The sequence below is a fragment of the Zingiber officinale genome, chromosome 8A (genome assembly GCF_018446385.1).
Source record: "Zingiber officinale cultivar Zhangliang chromosome 8A, Zo_v1.1, whole genome shotgun sequence".
NCBI classification, from domain to species: Eukaryota; Viridiplantae; Streptophyta; class Magnoliopsida; order Zingiberales; family Zingiberaceae; genus Zingiber; species Zingiber officinale.
In genome coordinates this window covers 57816083-57832995 of record NC_056000.1, presented here as the reverse complement: position 1 = coordinate 57832995, position 16913 = coordinate 57816083, and the positions used below count along the sequence as shown (strand labels likewise).

General features: G+C 39.3%; 1 protein-coding gene and 1 long non-coding RNA gene across 2 annotated transcripts; one reads left to right on the top strand and one right to left on the bottom strand.

The window, feature by feature from the left end:
* Window positions 1–1310: 1310 nt before the first annotated feature.
* On the top strand, window positions 1311–3008 carry LOC122010856 (probable polygalacturonase). Its single transcript, XM_042567326.1, has 5 exons — window positions 1311–1658; window positions 1748–1868; window positions 1970–2144; window positions 2219–2289; window positions 2374–3008. Exons 1-5 carry the CDS (start codon window positions 1311–1313, stop codon window positions 3006–3008), a joined length of 1350 nt encoding a protein of 449 aa, XP_042423260.1.
* Window positions 3009–7998: 4990 nt separating this feature from the next.
* LOC122011577 lies at window positions 7999–16092 on the bottom strand. The gene is made up of 2 exons (XR_006119977.1): window positions 15770–16092; window positions 7999–8314 (listed from the first exon to the last, which is right to left on the bottom strand). It is a non-coding gene; the product is annotated as an uncharacterized LOC122011577 (long non-coding RNA).
* Window positions 16093–16913: the final 821 nt, after the last annotated feature.

Below are 16913 nucleotides of genomic sequence, written 5' to 3'. Positions count from 1 at the left end.
ACAATATTATCTTAACAGGATGGTCGCCTTAAGGACCAGTCGGATTATATTCGACCAATAGCATCATCCTAATACGGTGGCCGACTTAAGGACCAACCGAATTATATTCAGTTGACAACATCATCTCAATAGGGTGGCCGGCTTAAGGACCGACCAAATCATGTTCAGCAGACAATATCCCGACAACTTGTTATGATAACAACTTTGTGTCGGAAAATATTCTTCTGGAAACTTCTTCAGGGATCATCGTGTCTCCCATCAGCGGACTAATAATAACAGGATATTCCTTCGACAATCTTGGCAATAACAGAAGCTATAAACAACAAAAGAGATATACATGTGGGTATAATAAAGATTCCTCGAACGGTTATGGTGAATTGCTTAACAAATTCTGATATATTTTGCCACCTCATGATTACAGAGGTTATGTGAAATGGTATATAAAACGAAGGTACGCTCACTTACGTCTGCAAGTATACTCTCGCGCATAGGTTCTTACTATTCTTCATCCACTCGTTCGGATGGTGACTGACTTGAGTCTCAGAGGGTCTTCGTCAAGGACTTCTCCCTAATTTCTGGGTGCTAACATTTTTTTAGCTTGTCTCCTTGTACTCAGATTTGAAGAAGAAGCTTCTGTGGATAAAAAAAAGTCTTTTGTTAATCAATTAATCATTCATCGTATCTAGTAAGTCATCTCCGCAGATCTCAAATAAGATCACACTTTGCTAGTGATTATAATGTGCATTCATTCTTCTCATCCTTTGAGATAACTCGTCTAGTCACATTGATAATAATCTTGCCTACACACATACCAAATTCATATGTAATTGTTGATAAAAAAAAGTATTTTAATTAATATGGATATATAATCTGATACGCTGTCCATATTTTCCATTCATTTATTATTAATTAACTTTCCGTCTTCATTTTTTTCTATTCAATAATTTCTAAATATGAAATCATATTAGAGAAAAAAAAGGAATCATAACAATTATGGTGGCACGAAGTATGCGGACGCTTTCACAGCCTTCCTCTGCATGAAATTTGCATTCCTACTTCGATTGCCAACTGTCGATCGTGTGCATGCGCTCGTGAACCGGCCGCAACTTCCCTTCCATTTACGTCCCAAGCCGAAGCTCCCCTCCCAACGTAACGGATCACGCCTTCCTCGCCTGATCTCTATCTCTCTCTCGCGCGCGCGCATGCCTATCGCTATATGGGACAACGCCATGGACGTCAGAGTAATGCTCCGATCCTTCCCATGCCGTCGTCACGGGTGCCCGGCCAGCCTACGACTTCTTTCCCTGGCGATGACCCTGGGAGTTGTGGGATTGTTGTCCTGGCCATGGCTCCAAACCGCCCCCGCTGCCGCGCCGAGCCACGAGGACCCGGACAGGAACAGTTGCGCCGGCTTCTATCGCCCCGCCGCCACGCCCAGGCGCGCCGTTTTCTCCGTCGAGCACTTCGGAGCGGTGGGCGATGGCCGGACTTCGAATACCGAGGCGTTCCGGAAAGCGGTGCGCCACCTCGAGTCGTTCGGGGACAAGGGAGGCTCGCAGCTCAACGTGCCGCGGGGAAGATGGCTCACCGGTAACTTCAATCTCACCAGCAATTTCACCCTCTTCTTGGAAGAAGGTGCTGTAATTCTTGGATCTCAGGTAAATTTTATCATTTGTTTCATACTGTTCTTGGCATCTTGGACACTTGGATCTTCTTCAGAAAGTCAAAGATCTGGGATCTCCTTTAGGATCCCGGGGAGTGGCCAGTGATCGATCCATTACCATCGTATGGACGTGGGAGGGAGAGATTAGGGGGACGCCACATTAGCCTCATCCATGGAGACGGCCTCAGCGATGTCGTCGTTACAGGTGTTCTTTCTCAGCTGCCAACATGTACAGAGTATACCTTTGGTCCGCAAAGAGGAGATTTGCTCCTTCGTTGATTATCCAAGTTTTGTCCTCGGTCACAGGACAGAACGGAAGCATCGATGGGCAAGGCAAGATCTGGTGGGACTTTTGGTGGAACAGGACGCTGCAGCACACGCGGGGTCACCTTCTTGAATTAGTGAATTCAAACAACATTCTCATCTCAAACCTCACTTTCCTCAATTCTCCATTTTGGACGATACACCCAGTTTACTGCAGGTCGACCCCAAAACTTAACTTCTTATTCTCGCTTTTTCTCAAAAACAGAGGTGTTTATGCGAAAATCCTCTCAGTTACGTGGTGCTCAAAGGTCTCACTGTTCTGGCGCCTCTTCATTCTCCGAACACAGATGGGATCGATCCAGGTACCCCCTCCCCTGAATGTTTAGTTACTGCACGCTATCAAGTTCTTCATGTTTTTGAAGACTTTCTTCATATTTCGATATCAGATTCAAGCTCGCATGTCTGCATTGAGGACTGCTACATCGAGAGCGGGGATGATCTTGTAGCCGTGAAGAGTGGCTGGGATCAGTATGGCATCTCCGTGGCTCGCCCAAGCACCGACATCATTATCCGAAGGGTCTCGGGCACGACTCCAACGTGCTCGGGCATTGGAATAGGAAGCGAAATGTCAGGCGGAGTAAACAACGTGGTGGTGGAAGGCCTGCATGTCTGGGACTCAGCTGCCGCAGTGAGAATAAAGACCGACATCGGCAGAGGAGGATACATAACCAACGTCAAGCTTACTGATCTTAGAATGGAGAGAATTAAGGTCCCTATAAGATTTAGCAGGGGTTCCAATGATCACCCAGATGAGGGTTGGGACCCTAAGGCTCTTCCGAGGATTAAGGGGGTTCATATCGCCAACGTCATAGGGTTTGAAGTGGGCAAAGCCCCGGTCTTGGAGGGTATCAAGGATGCAGTTTTTGAAGATCTCTGCATTAGAAATGTCACCTTATTTGTCAAGAAACAGGAAGTTAAATGGCAGTGTGAGTTTGTGACAGGAGAAGCCTATGATGTTTCTCCGGTGCCGTGCGAGGATCTAAGGAGCAATTCCTCCTCGTCATGGTGCAGAGAGTCGTAAGATAGACAGAATACAAAAATGTGGACTTGATGATTTTTTTTTTCCTTTCAGTCTTTAAGAAAGGAGATCAATTCAACAACAACGTGTGTAGGCCTTCTACAATGAATACTAATTTACGGATCCCTGACTATGGAAACATTCCCAATTAGAAATATTTCTTAAAGTTTAACACACACTTTGAAAATATTTCTGATCGGAAATATCCCCAAATCTTCAAGGCAGGGATCCTCTAGTCCAAGATCTCTGGATCAGTCCTGATCCCTTGCTCATTCATTGATTGGATGGGTTGAATTCCACCTGTTTAACAGGTGAAGTCTAGTCCACCCAACTAATGAATGAATAGGGTCTCTTCTGATCCAAAAAATTCTTGACCAGAGGATCTAGCCTCAAATCTCTAACGCATACTATTCAGTCGAGATCATGCCCAAAACTCTAGAACACACTATGAGAATATCCTCGGTCACAACAAAAATCCAATGTTTAACGACAGACTTATTCTGTCGCTATATACAATTAGCGACAAAATATATTCTGTTATTTGGATTTCCGTCATTGACATTTTTTATGACAGAATATACAACGTCATCACTGTTATATATATAGTGATGTATTTATATATTTCGTCGTAATATTCCGCAAGCTAATTAGTGATAGATTTATGTAAATCCATCGTTAATTAGCAATAATAAATTATTATTCGCACGCCCTAATATCCTGAATAAAATTTAGATTCCGTAAACACATTAGCGATAGTAAATTAATATTTGTGGCTAATTATATGTTGATATATTAGCGACGGATTTTAATATCCGTTGCTAATCTTCATTAAAAAAAAATTACCCAATTTCATCCATTTTCTTTGTTTACATCCAAATATAATAATCACCAACAATGATTTTCATAACGAACAATACAATCCATATCAATAAGCTCACAACACAAAATAACATTAATAAACATTCATATCAACTTAAATAATACAATCCATACACAAACAAAATAACATCCAAAAGTAATAGCATCTATTACATAATACATCCAAAATTTGGGCACAAAGTTTACATCATACATACAAAACATCCTAATGAAAATCTAATACAAATTTTTTTAAAAAAAAAACATACCTCACTTTAAATTTTGGATACCTGAATATGACGATAAAAATATGCAACATTTGAAAATATCATGGAAAATTATGATACAACTAGAAATGCATATAATTTTTTAAAAAATAATAGAAATATTTTTGACTAAAACATAGAGAAACATTAAAAGCTAAGGGGGTGCTTGGTTGGAGGGAATGAGAGTGGGGAATGGGAAAGAGATTGAAAGTGGATGTTTGGTTGGGAGGATTAGTGGTGGGTCCCACGGATTCATTACCCCAAACATGGGAATGAACCATTCCCTAGCAAAAGGAAGGAAATGGGAAACCCCCCATTCCCATTCCCCACTTCTATTAATCTCATTCTCATTCACATTCCCTTATATGAACCAAGCACCCCCTAAGATAAATAATAACATACCTCAAAATGATCTACTCAACAGGGGAATGGTCAGGACTCGCAGTCTCTTGGGACTCTAAACAATGCGGGCGCAACATCTGTGAATTCGGAGTGAACGCTACTGCAAACACTTGCATATGACAAACTATCTGCTCAGTTCAAGCCTATCACTCGTGCATCTCCCGTGCCTCTGCATTCCTCTCAACCATCGTCTCCTCCAATGACGAGAGTCAAGTCTACTAATCCTTATTTTCCTCCCGCAATGCGTGTACCTCAGTAGATGAGGAGGAGGAACTAAGGCAACCCCTGATCCGTGGAGCCCTCATCCGATCAAAGACAACTTTGGCCTGAGAGCCAAACTTGTAGAGGGAGGTCTTTTTCTTTCCACCAACGATATCATAATAAATGTCATTAACCTTATTGGTGGAAAGAGGTTGTTGTTGGTGCAACCTTAGGTCAAGGTTGACCTGGTTGACCCGACTCGAGGTGACTTGACTCGAGTTGTATTTTGATGTTTGACTTGGGAAGATTGTCGGTGCAACCTTAGGTCAAGGTTGACCTAGTTGAGTTGCATGTCGATGTTTGACGAGAAGAGAGTTGTATTCTTGATGTTTGACAAGAATAGGTGTTTGGGAGATTGTAGGTGCAACCTTAGGTCAAGGTTGACCTGGTTGACCTGATTCGCGAAAAGTCCAAGTATGGAGACTTGGCACTGGAAAAGTCCAAGTACGGAGACTTGGCACGGGGAAAAGTCCAAGCAGGTAGCTTGGCACGCGGAAAGTCCAAGTATGGAGACTTGGCACTGGAAAAGTCCTAGTACGGAGATTTGGCACGGAAAGTCCTGGTGAGTGAAGCCAGGCAGTGGAAAAGTTCTAACTGGGATGTTAGGCAGTTGGAAAGTCCTGGTGAGTGAAGCCGGGCAGTGAGAAAGTCCTAACTGGGGTGTTAGGCAGTGTGGAAAGTCTTGGTGAGTGAAGCCAGGCAGTGGGAAAGTCCTAACTGGGATGTTAGGCAGTTGGAAAGTCCTGGTGAGTGAAGCCAGGCAGTGAGAAAGTCCTAACTGGGATGTTAGGCAGTGTGAAAACCCTAGTGAGTGAAGCTAGGTGAAAGTCCTGGTGAGTGAAGCCGGGCAAGGGAAAATCCAGATGGATCAAGGATGATCGGACATCTGGTGTTGAGAAGGTCAAGTAGGTCAAGGGAGTGACCGGATACTTGACACGAAGAGAAAAGTCCAAGTGGGTCAAAGGGATTGACCGGACACTTGGTGAGGAGTCTTAGCAGGTCAAGGGAGTGACCGGATGCTAAGCATGATGTACCAACATGTCAAGGTTGACCGGATGTTGGTTTGGGAGACTTGGACTTGGTTTGGGCAAAACCAAGCTCGGATCGATCTGCAGACCGATCCGATCGTTGTGTATCGATCAGTCGGTGACCAATCGGATAACAAGCGAAGGTGGGCTTCTTGATCGGTGCAGGGACCGATTAGCATGGAGCTGATCGGTCCGGGACCGATCAGGAGAGGTGGGATCGGTCCGGGGACCGATCAGATCCGAGAGAGTTGGGCAACTCTGTGAAGCCTTCGATCGTTCCGGGACCGATCAGGCCTGATCGGTCCCCACGGCCGTCGAGAACCGATCGGGCTTGCTGATCGGTCCATCTAAGCCGTTGCGTAGCAAGCTAGTTTCATTGTCTTCTTGGCGGTATAAAGGGGTCGCCGCTGTGACTTCTTCTTTTCTTCTAGAACTTGTTCTTCTGCTGCTGAAGCTTCGCTTCATCTGAGCTTTGATTGAGCTCGCCTCGAAGCTTCGCGTGAGCTTCGATCTGGTGTTCTAGCTGCTGGATCCGAGAAGTTGCTGCTTCACCTCCAGTCGACAAGAAAGCAAGCAATTGGTAGAGTGCTATTGTATTCATATTGTATTGCTTTTCTTACTGTTCTTGTACTCTTTGTTTGCTGTTGCAAACGTTTGTGGTGAGGTTTCTCCACCCACAAGGAGTATATTGTATTAGCCGGTTCTCCGGGGGCTCATCCACCGACGGATTGACTGGACTCGTCCACCTTACGGACACGCCGAGAAGTAGGAGCCATAATCTCCGAACCTCGTTACATCCTTGTGTTAAGGTTTGGTTTTCTTCTTTTTCGTTTCTTTGTATTTTCCGCTGCGCTAACACGTTTTGTAGAAAGAAACGACGATTTGGGGTCGGCTATTCACACCCCCCTCTCTAGCCTCCGTACGAAGGATCCTAACAGTTGTGACCCCTCTCAGAGATGCATATGCAATTCTATTGGGCATTGCTTCTTGTGTCAAAATATTAATTTTATTAACCTCCATATAAAGTCTACAAATATATTCATGAAAGTTAATATTCTTACATTAATTGTTGAGATACGTCGATCAACAAATGACCCATCCTTTTTTCTTATGGGTCTTGTTAAATAGCTCCCAACAAGTGGTAGGTCTCTGTAATTCAGCAACCTACTTATAGAGAATGCAAGTATATTAAAACTAATTAAAAAATATATGTAAGATATTTTTATATAACTTAATTTTAAACTTACCAAGTCAGATGCATGCTCAAGGATAGAACGAGATCCAATAGTATGTTTTGTGGATCTAGTGCTCAACCTAGTAGGCTTTGAATTGTGATTACCTTGAGTAATCGTTGAATTAGACTACCAATACTGGGTAGCCCAAATGGCTCTCCAAGTCTCATAAACTATATCAGAGATCTTGAATGGCCTAGTGCCCCTCTACCTCCACTTATATAATATGTCCCTGCATAGTTTAGAGCAGTAGTTCCAAATTTTTTTAAATTCGGCCTCTTGACCCTCCTCCCAAACATACCTCTTCTGCAATAATAAATTTTGAGAGTTAATATTTAATTTTAAACTACAGAATACATTTTATATGCAAAATACTTACCAAGAATTATCGTAATAGAAGTCTGTCATGTCCTGGTCTACAAGCCTCAATGTAGTACCAAATGAGGACAATCGTTCTTTAAACCACTTGGATATGTAGGTTGTGACCTGGTGGTCGTTTGGGACAAAGTTGCATGCAAAAAATATCATGGGTGAGATATCACTATATCATATTTGACTTTCTGCAGCGTGCAATTATGTTATCTACAACGCGCATCGCACGTTGCACAACTACAAGATGTTGAAAGTCTCAAGACATTGACAATGTGCGCCACGCATTGTGGTTAATAGCTTTCGCAGCACATGCCGTGCGTCACGCGCTACGGTTAAGAGAATTCTTAGAGTGCAACACTCACTGCGGTTAAGAGCATTCACAGCACACGGCGCACACTATTGTTAAGAGCATTCATAGCGTACGATGCACTCTACAATTAATAGCATTGGTAGTGTGCATCGCGCGTTACAGTTAACAACATTCGAAGTGCTCAGTGTGCGCTGCAGTTAAAATACCATACAATTATTATTAACATTTATTTAAAATATATAATTTAAATTTAAGATTGAGACATTATCACAATTCATCCATCACTTAAAATATAAATAAAAATTATAAAATACAATCAAAAGGTGAATACATAATTTTTATTCATCTAATTATTTTTTTACAAAGCTCACAAATTAATCTAAATTAACTAAAAAATCATGAATCACTAACATTCAAAGATTTCACTATCAAAGTATTTCCACACTACTTCAATCTAATATGCATCCAACAATGTTCCACTGGCTACCAGTGTTCGTTTCGTTCTCAAGACTTCCATCTTAGCCTTCATCTTATCCAGCAATTTCTCATTAATCTCTCCCTTTAGCATCTGTACCTTCTCCTAAAAAACATACATGATAAAATAAGTAAAATTTATATCAGTCATACAAACCTATTAACTCAAATAAAGAAAAAGTGATTGTGCTTCCTATTGCATCCTTAAGAAAAATTATTTCTTCATTTAATCGAATTAGGTCCACCTTCTCTAACAAACTCTTATCAATCCAAACTTTCCAACAAGATCCACTAAAAGGAATGTGATGTCTCTTAGCTATATTTTTTTTTAAAATAGCATAAAGAGATTGAAATGCATAAGTATACTTTATTAAAGTAAATTAAGATTTTTTAAAAAAAATACAATATAACTTAAATTTCATCAATAGATGTTTTGTTGTGTTTTTTTCTTCTCATTTTTCTCATCTTTTGAACACATCAATTTGATTCATCATCGGTTCAAGAAAGCATATTTTATAGAGTAAAATATACTCTATATATAATTGAATAGACACATCTCATAATCATGTGAAGACAAACATTGTGGCAGACGAAAATGCACAACATGTACACAATGTGAATCGTTGCAACCCAAATTACAATATGCTTAACATGCACCATGAAGCAAACTGTGTCTATGGATTTTCTAGTGGTTTTTTTTTTCCAAATTCTGGAATGATATATTCACTGAAAAATAATTTTTTTTGAGTTTCATGTAAGCTTACTAAAATGATGTATTATTTGTATCTTTTCAATAGTGAAATAAGATTGATATGAAGAATTATGATATGAAATACCTCTTATTCAAGAACATTCAAATTCTTTGATGCAACTAAGAATATATCTAAAGTAGGCTTCAAATTCTCAAATACATCAGCAGATACAATTGCATTAAACTTGATATCCATAAGACATTTCAGATCATTAAATTTATTAGCTTTGAGATATTGTAGGAAAAAGATAAAACCTCGAATTTTGTGTGCCTAAAGGAGTTGTCTTAACAATGAACTAGAAAATAATATCACCAAGAATAATTGTAACTGGAGTAATTTCATCTCATAAGTTGAGAAGAACTGCTAGAGCATAAAAACTTCAATTTACTTTAGCATTGCTATAGAATGCATCATTATATTGGTGTAATTATCCCTGGGTTAAAATTGATCAGTTTGATCTTAAGTTTTGATATTTAATAATATATGAAAATTACAAATGTAATTGTTCATTAAGAAGAATGTTCGTGCAAGTCTCCTCTAGTCAAAGATTGACCAATTTGAAGTGAGAAAATAGTCAAGTAGGTCAAGGTTAACCGGATACTTGACTGGGAAAGTCTTAACTGGAAGTTAGGTAAGGACAAGATCAACGAGATAGTTGGCAGAAGAAAAATCAAATGAGTCAATGTTGACCGGACACTTGATGTGACAAGTCCCAGTGAGTAAAGCAGACAGTTGGAAAGTCTCAGTGATTGAAGCCAGAAAGTGAAAAAATCCTAGTGAGTGAAGCTAGGTGGTGAGAAGCTCCGGTGAGTGAAGTCGGGTAGTGAGAAAAGTCATAGTGAGTAAAGTCAAGCAGCTGGAAAGTGTTGGAGCAATCCTAATGGTCTGTGCGACCATGTGTTTTGGTGTTTGGGCAAAGGGTTTAATTTAAATTTACCCTTGTTATTTGATATGTGTATGTGAGTGTGCAGGTTTGTAGGATATGTTGGTTGGTCGTAGGAAGATCGTACCGGCTCTACTGTACAAAAATTTTGTACAAGTGACGAACCTTTCCTAAACAACCTATTGTGTTGTTTAAAAATTAAATTAGGAATTGCAAACGGAACTTAACATTATTGATTCCAAATTTAACTTATCTGTTCTTAATGGTTTAGATTTGGATCGCAAACGATACTTAACATTATTGATCCAAATCCACCTATGTTATAAATTTAATTAAATATTAATTTCTAAAATTGGCTTCCAGGACTACATGGCGAAGCACTAGTCCTTTTTGGGTATGAGATCATCTACTACCACCTAGACAAAGCCTTTTAAGGAAAGCTAATATTTAATTTCCTTATATAACTCTAAGCTTAACCAAAAAGAACAATCGAATCACAAATTCGAAAAACAAAAAAAAACATAAACTCAAATCACAAATTTGAAACTCTAGAATCATATGTCTCTTGTGTTTGGAATTCATACAAAGAAGAACTAGCATGATGCGGAAAATAATTACTAGTTATACCTCTTCTTTATATACTAATAACCTCGAGATCTTCTGCCGTATTCCTCGTCTCCTCTCGGACGTCGTGTGGGCAACGATCCTCCAAGATGAACACCACTCAAAAGCTCCTCCTCCTTCTCTAGTATTCAGCCACCACCACCACCAAGGAACAAAAGAGAGCAAGGGGAAAGGAAAGAGAGAGGGCCGACCACAAGAGAGAGCTCCAGCAAGAGAATAAGAATTGATATTTCATGAGGTCTCTCCTCCCCTTCTTTTATAATACTTGCCCAAGGCAAATAAGGAAAGATTTTTTTAAAAATTAAAATCTTCCTCTTGTTTTTCCTTTTCCCCTTTTATTTTTCCTTTTCTCCTTTAATTGATTGATTGGTCGGCCCCTTACTTGGGCACCAAGCAAGGGTGGCTGGCCCTTAAAAGAAAGAAAATAATCTTTGTAAAAATTTTATAAGCAAAGAGGGAAAGCTCTTATAAAATTTTATAAGCTCTTTTAATTTCTTAATGTGGATGTTAAAAAAGGAAAGTTTTAAAAAATTAAAACCAAGTTTTAAAATTTAAAACTTCTCTTCTAAAATTTCCTTTTTTAACATGGTTACAAAAATAGAAAGTTTCAAATTTAAAACTCCCTTCTTTTTTTTTCAAAACCATGAGGATGGTTAAAAAAGAAAAGTTTTAAAACTATTAAACTTTCTTTAAAACCATGTGGCCTAATTCAAATAAGGAAAGTTTTGTAAATTTAAAATCATTCTTTTAAAACTTGTAGTTATCTACAAAGAGAAGATTTTAAAAATTTAAAACACCCCTCCTAATTTGGATTATGGTGGCCGACCCCTCCTTGCTTGGGCACCAAGCAAAGGGCCGACCCCTTTGAGAAGAAAGTGGTCGACCCCTATGGCTTGGTCACCAAGCCATGGGTCGGTCCCCTCTTGGACACCAAGATGAGCTTTTCATGAGTGGATTTGAGGCTTCATTGAGGATACGACAGGGACCTAGAGGAGAAATTGATTTTGGCTTCCCGACAAGCTTGAGTATCCCGTGTTCGCCCCGAACACACAACTCAAGTTCATCAATAATAACTCATTCCACTAGAGAGTTATTATTGTACTACCGCACCAATCCCAAATTACATTATGGATTCCTTCTTATTATGAGTGTGTCAGTCTCCCTGTGTTTAAGATATCGAATGCCCATTAATTTAATTGAGTTACTGGCAACTCGCTTTAATTAATATCTTAGTCCAAGAGTAGTACCACTCAACTTCATCGTCATGTCGGACTAAGTCCACCTGCAGGGTTTAACATGGCAATCCTTATGAGCTCCTCTTGGGGGCATTCTCAACCTAGATGACTAGGACACAATTTCCTTTTATAATCAACAACACACAGTATAAGTAATATCATTTCACAACTTATTGGGCCTATTGATTTATCGAGCTAAATCTCACCCTTTGATAAATCAAAAAAATAAATATCAAATATATGTGTTTGTTATTATATTAGGATTAAGAGCACACACTTCCATAATAACTAAGGTCTTGTTCTTTTATTAAGTCGGTATAAAAAGAATTTACCTTAAATGGTCCTACTTAATACACTAAGAGTGTACTAGTGTAATTTATTAGTCAAGATAAACTAATACCTAATTACACTACGACTATTCCAACAGTTTGTTCCTTTCTATCTTAGTCGTGAACATTTGTTTATAATTTATAAAGAACTGATAACATGATCTTCTGTGTGTGACACCACACACCATGTTATCTACAATACAAATTAATTGAACAACTACACTTAGCAAATAAATGTAGACATTTGACCAATGTGATTCTTTTATTTCAAAAATAAATGTTTACAAAAGCTAGGCTTTTAGTATACACTCTAACAGGATACACATATGACTCAACTTGATGGCTTCGGGTCAGGTGAAGGATAAACCATCCGAGGGACCGTGGGCAAGGCAGCAAGGACAAGGGCTGAGGGAAGCGACTTCGAGGCATATGCGAAGGATAGCATTGGGGATGAGCTGCGAGCTTGGATGCATCCGAGGGACGAGAGCCTAAGGAAATAGGCTTGAAGGCAAGAGGTCAAGGCTGCAAAGAAGAGTCAAGTGGGTCGTGAGGGTCTGAGTGCGAGAGAAATGTACTCGGGAAGGGGAACCCTAGGTTTAGGGTTGTATCAGTCGACTAGTACTGGGATAGTAGACTGGGGGTGAGCACAGAGAGGTTATGTGCCCGAACAGCTGGGATCAGTCGACTGGTGTATGGACCAGTCAACTGGTAAAGAGCCGTTGGAGTACCGTTGGGTTGACACCAGTCGACTAATGGAAGGACCAGTCGACTGATAACAGTAAAATAGTAGGGTCGTTTCTTCCCAAGCTCTATAAGATGGAGCTTGGGATGGCTGACCAAGGTGATGAAATTAGACTTGGTTAAAGCCTAATTAGTAGTCACTAAAGTTTCTAGTGCTCATTGTATTCCAAGAGGTCTTGGTAAGAGTTATGGCGAGGTTTCTCCACCCACAAGGAGATTTGAGATAGCCGGAGTTTGTCGTGGGCTGATCCACTGACAGATAGGGATTGTCTACCTTACAGACAGTCGTGGATTAGGAGTCCTAATCTCTAAACCAAGTGAAAGGAAATGTGTTAGCAGTTTGCTTGTTCTTTCTCTTATTGTTTTTTAGCTTTCGTATTCATATTAGTATTGTATTTCTGCTTGCGCACTAATGAATACGTAGGAAGCAATTGATTTGGGGGTGTCGTCTATCTAACCTCCCTTCTAGTCGGTCGTACAAAATCTCCAACAGAAAGTCCTAGTGAGTGAAGTCAGGCAGTTAGAAAGTCTCGATGAGTGAAGCCGGACAGTTAGAAGTCCCGGAGAGTAAAGTCGGGCAATGAGAAAACCCTAGTCAGTGAAGTCAGGTGGAAAAATCTTAGTGAGTGAAACTAGGTGGTGAAAAGTTCTGGTGAGTGAAACCAGACATTGGAAAATCCAGGTGGGTCAAAAGTTGACCGAACACCTAGTGTTTGGAAGTTCAAATGGATCATGGAGGACCGGACACTTGGTATGAGAAGAAAAGTCTAAGTGGGTAAAAGGATTGACTGAACATTTATTGGAGAAGTCCCAACAGGTCAAAGGTGATCAGATACTTGGCAATAAAGAGTCCTAATAGATCATAGTTGACTAGATGTTGGACAGGGAACCCTAGGACTCAGGTTAGGAGCTAGGGTTGCCAAATCGATTAGGATAATCTATTTAATTTGGCAGAGCTTAAGCGATTAAGCTTCATCTTAATCACTTAATGCTCAAAATTACAATTACAAAAGCAACCTGAATCGCTTAAGATTCAGGATGGCTTAAGCGATCATCCTGATTGCTTAAGGCCTTTTCTATAAGGAAATTGAAAAGGTGGTAAGTGATTAAGCAAGGTAGCATAATTGCTTACGATCTTTAATTTCTCGTGATTGAGCAAAAGGAAGTGGAATCAATAAAGCTAATTGATTCCGCCCCTCTTAAGCGATTGGGGTAATCATTTAGGTTCAAAAATATAGTCATTCTGAGAAGGTTGCTGACGTGGTAATCGCTTAGGAAATTCTTAAACGATTAAGGCTCCCAAGGTAACCTTAGAAAAGAGTTTTCATGACAGATTGAAGCAACTCTCTCGACACAACACTCAATGCCAATTCTTGGGAGTTCTTGGAGCTTAGTGCGGTTGCATTTCCATCTACCAAGAGACAGATTCGAGCAATAGGAAGAGAGCAAGCTAAGATTTTATTGTTGTAATCTCGTGTAAGATTTCATTGTATTTGTTCTCTCTCTTTTTGGTGTATTTCGTGTTGTGAGCTTGTACGAGGCTTCTCCTTCTCCTAATTATTTCCAAGAAGAAGTGTTTTCATAGTAAAAATGTGTGCACTGTGTGGATCCTTGGATTAGTCATCTTCAAGAGGTGGATACTAAGTAAATCTTTGTGTTAGCACTGAAAAGTTCTTCACTTTAAGTACTCCATTGTAACTCATCTTCGTCAAAGCGAGAGAAATTATTTACCCTCCTCTAGCTAGCTCCCCTTGGTCGTAACATATCATACCACTGTATATTTGATTCTTGAAAATAGAAATTAGTTTACTATAGACCTAACTCAATAAATCTCATAGGTGCATTCAAAAATCAATATGACATAATTAAACAACAAAAAAATATCATACAATCTGCATGCAAATGATAGGCTACATTTCAATAGTATATATCTGCAGATAAACCTCAAAAAGACCAAACAATTAAATTCTTCAATTATAGGAAAGATGTTCATCTTCTCAAGGCAAAGACTAGCCAAAGATTAAGAGAGATGAGAATGTAAGCCTTAGAAAAAATATTTTACCTTTAATATGATGGTTTTGTTTCTTCTTTGCACAGGGAAACTAAGAAAATGGTTATGTGATATAGGCTAGCCTTTTAAAGTTCCTTTGTGGGTTGGTTATTTGGTGTCATATATTTTTTTTACACAGATCTAATATGAGTGAAAACAATAATTGATATACTAAAAATCAACAATGTGGACAAAATTAAGCCTTTATGGTATATGTTATAGTAGCAAGAAATTCACGTATATTGCTCAATAATATGTAAACTAACTCTGGGCAGGACAGAACTGACATCATAATGTATAAGATAGTCTAAATTATCAGCCAACAAAATGGACAACGAATTCGTGAGCTATTGATAGAGAAATAGGTAGACCAACAGCAACCAAATTTGCATCAACCTTGATCCTCTCAGCACTAGAGGCAACAACAACCTTAAGTCTTCTTTTGCACTATCATCGAGTACATCAAATCAATAGCTTAATCAATTTAGTTATGGTTAAAAAATTGAAGGAAAAAAATGATAAAGGGAAACCTACTGTCACTTAAATTCACGAGTTCAAAAACTCCAGGAAATCCAATTTCAGCCTCTGGCTTCGAAAATAATTATCATACTGCAATGTTGAACCCTTTGAAAATAATTATCTATGTTATCTGGTTCAAGCAATGTAGAATTATCATCGGTTAATACCTTAGCAAGGCAAATTTTGAAAAAATAAATAAATAAATAAATTTAGCAGCTTCTGGATTGAACCCTTTCACTCCTTTTGCCCTAGCAACACCTCCAAGAAAATTGGTCTCGCCTAAACCATTCGATTAATACAAAAAATTATGAGAACAAGGAAATCAGATCAATTTTACGTTAATAAAAAAAGTTCTGAGAAAAATAATCACATCCTAACACCGACAAATTTGCTCCGAGAGATATCAGCAGGGAAAAGGAGAAGTCTACCCGTCCCCATGAAGGGAATGAAGTCATCGGTGGTGATGGAGATGCTTGCGAACCTCCTGCACTCGAAGCAATCGCTCGTTGCTTGGTGAGTCAACGGCTGCCTCACGCGTTGGTAAGGTAGCGACCGCCTCACGAGTGGGCGTTGTTCGCTGACTCATCGGCCACCTCTCAAGCAACTGGCGCTCGCTGCCTCTTGGTCACTCGCTCCCTCGTCGGCAACTTGTCGGCGATAGAAAATATCACGGACAGGAAAGGAGACTCGCTGCGGGAAGGCTAAGTTTAGGTTAACAAAAAATTAAGAAGGGTCGGACACCGCTAAAGTTTTGAACGCGGACGAGTCAATTTTGGGCGCATTAAAAAAACCTCTTTTAACAATGCAATTTTGAGTGCTGTTAAAAGTTTATTTCCACATACATATTTTTAACGGCACACAACAGCCCATTGTTAATAATTAATTTTAACAGTATGGATTATGTGTTGTCAAAATATATTTGATAGTGTATTAGTTTTGTACGTTATTATTTGTAAAAAAAAATATAATATTAATCACACGGTGCCTGTGTGAACTAGTATGGCCAGTATCAGTCTCTGTCTACACTATAGATCAAATTTCGAATAATTATAATCATAAATCATGTCACATATGAAAATATAGATAGTTTTAAAATCTACAATTTTACTTCAGAGTCTAATTCGAGAAAACCATATATAATGATCAAAAATCTGGTTTGATGGAGCCTTGTAAACATGATAGATCATAATCCAAATTATAGGTTAAATTTTGAAGGATCATAACTTTTGACTAGGTTGGAGATAGGAGTTGAACCTCCTATAAAAATATAGATATTTTCAAGCTCTACAATTTTGATTCAGGAAGCCAACTCTAGAAAACAAAGTCTAAGGGTAGAAAATCCCATTTTGATGGATCCATATAAACCTGCAATTCTAGATCACTGGAGGGAAGGTATAAAAGAGTCAAACAAATCCTTGATTGACCACTCTTGGACTAGAGAACTTCATCCCCCTCCTTGGGAGTGGGTTTTACCCTCTTGGGAACCTTAAAGGCATCATCTTCATTAACTTCGGTGATATGTCCACATCCAACACAAGGGAACCACTCCGAATACACCAAGATCTTCTCTCT

Excerpts from the sequence above, each read along its gene's own strand:
- LOC122010856 (XM_042567326.1), top strand. The coding sequence starts at position 1,311 with ATGACCCTGGGAGTTGTGGGATTGTTGTCCTGGCCATGGCTCCAAACC. Across the intron at positions 2,145-2,218 it reads ATACACCCAGTTTACTGCAG|TTACGTGGTGCTCAAAGGTC; the intron begins GTCGACCCCAAA and ends AAATCCTCTCAG. Across the intron at positions 2,290-2,373 it reads CACAGATGGGATCGATCCAG|ATTCAAGCTCGCATGTCTGC; the intron begins GTACCCCCTCCC and ends TTTCGATATCAG.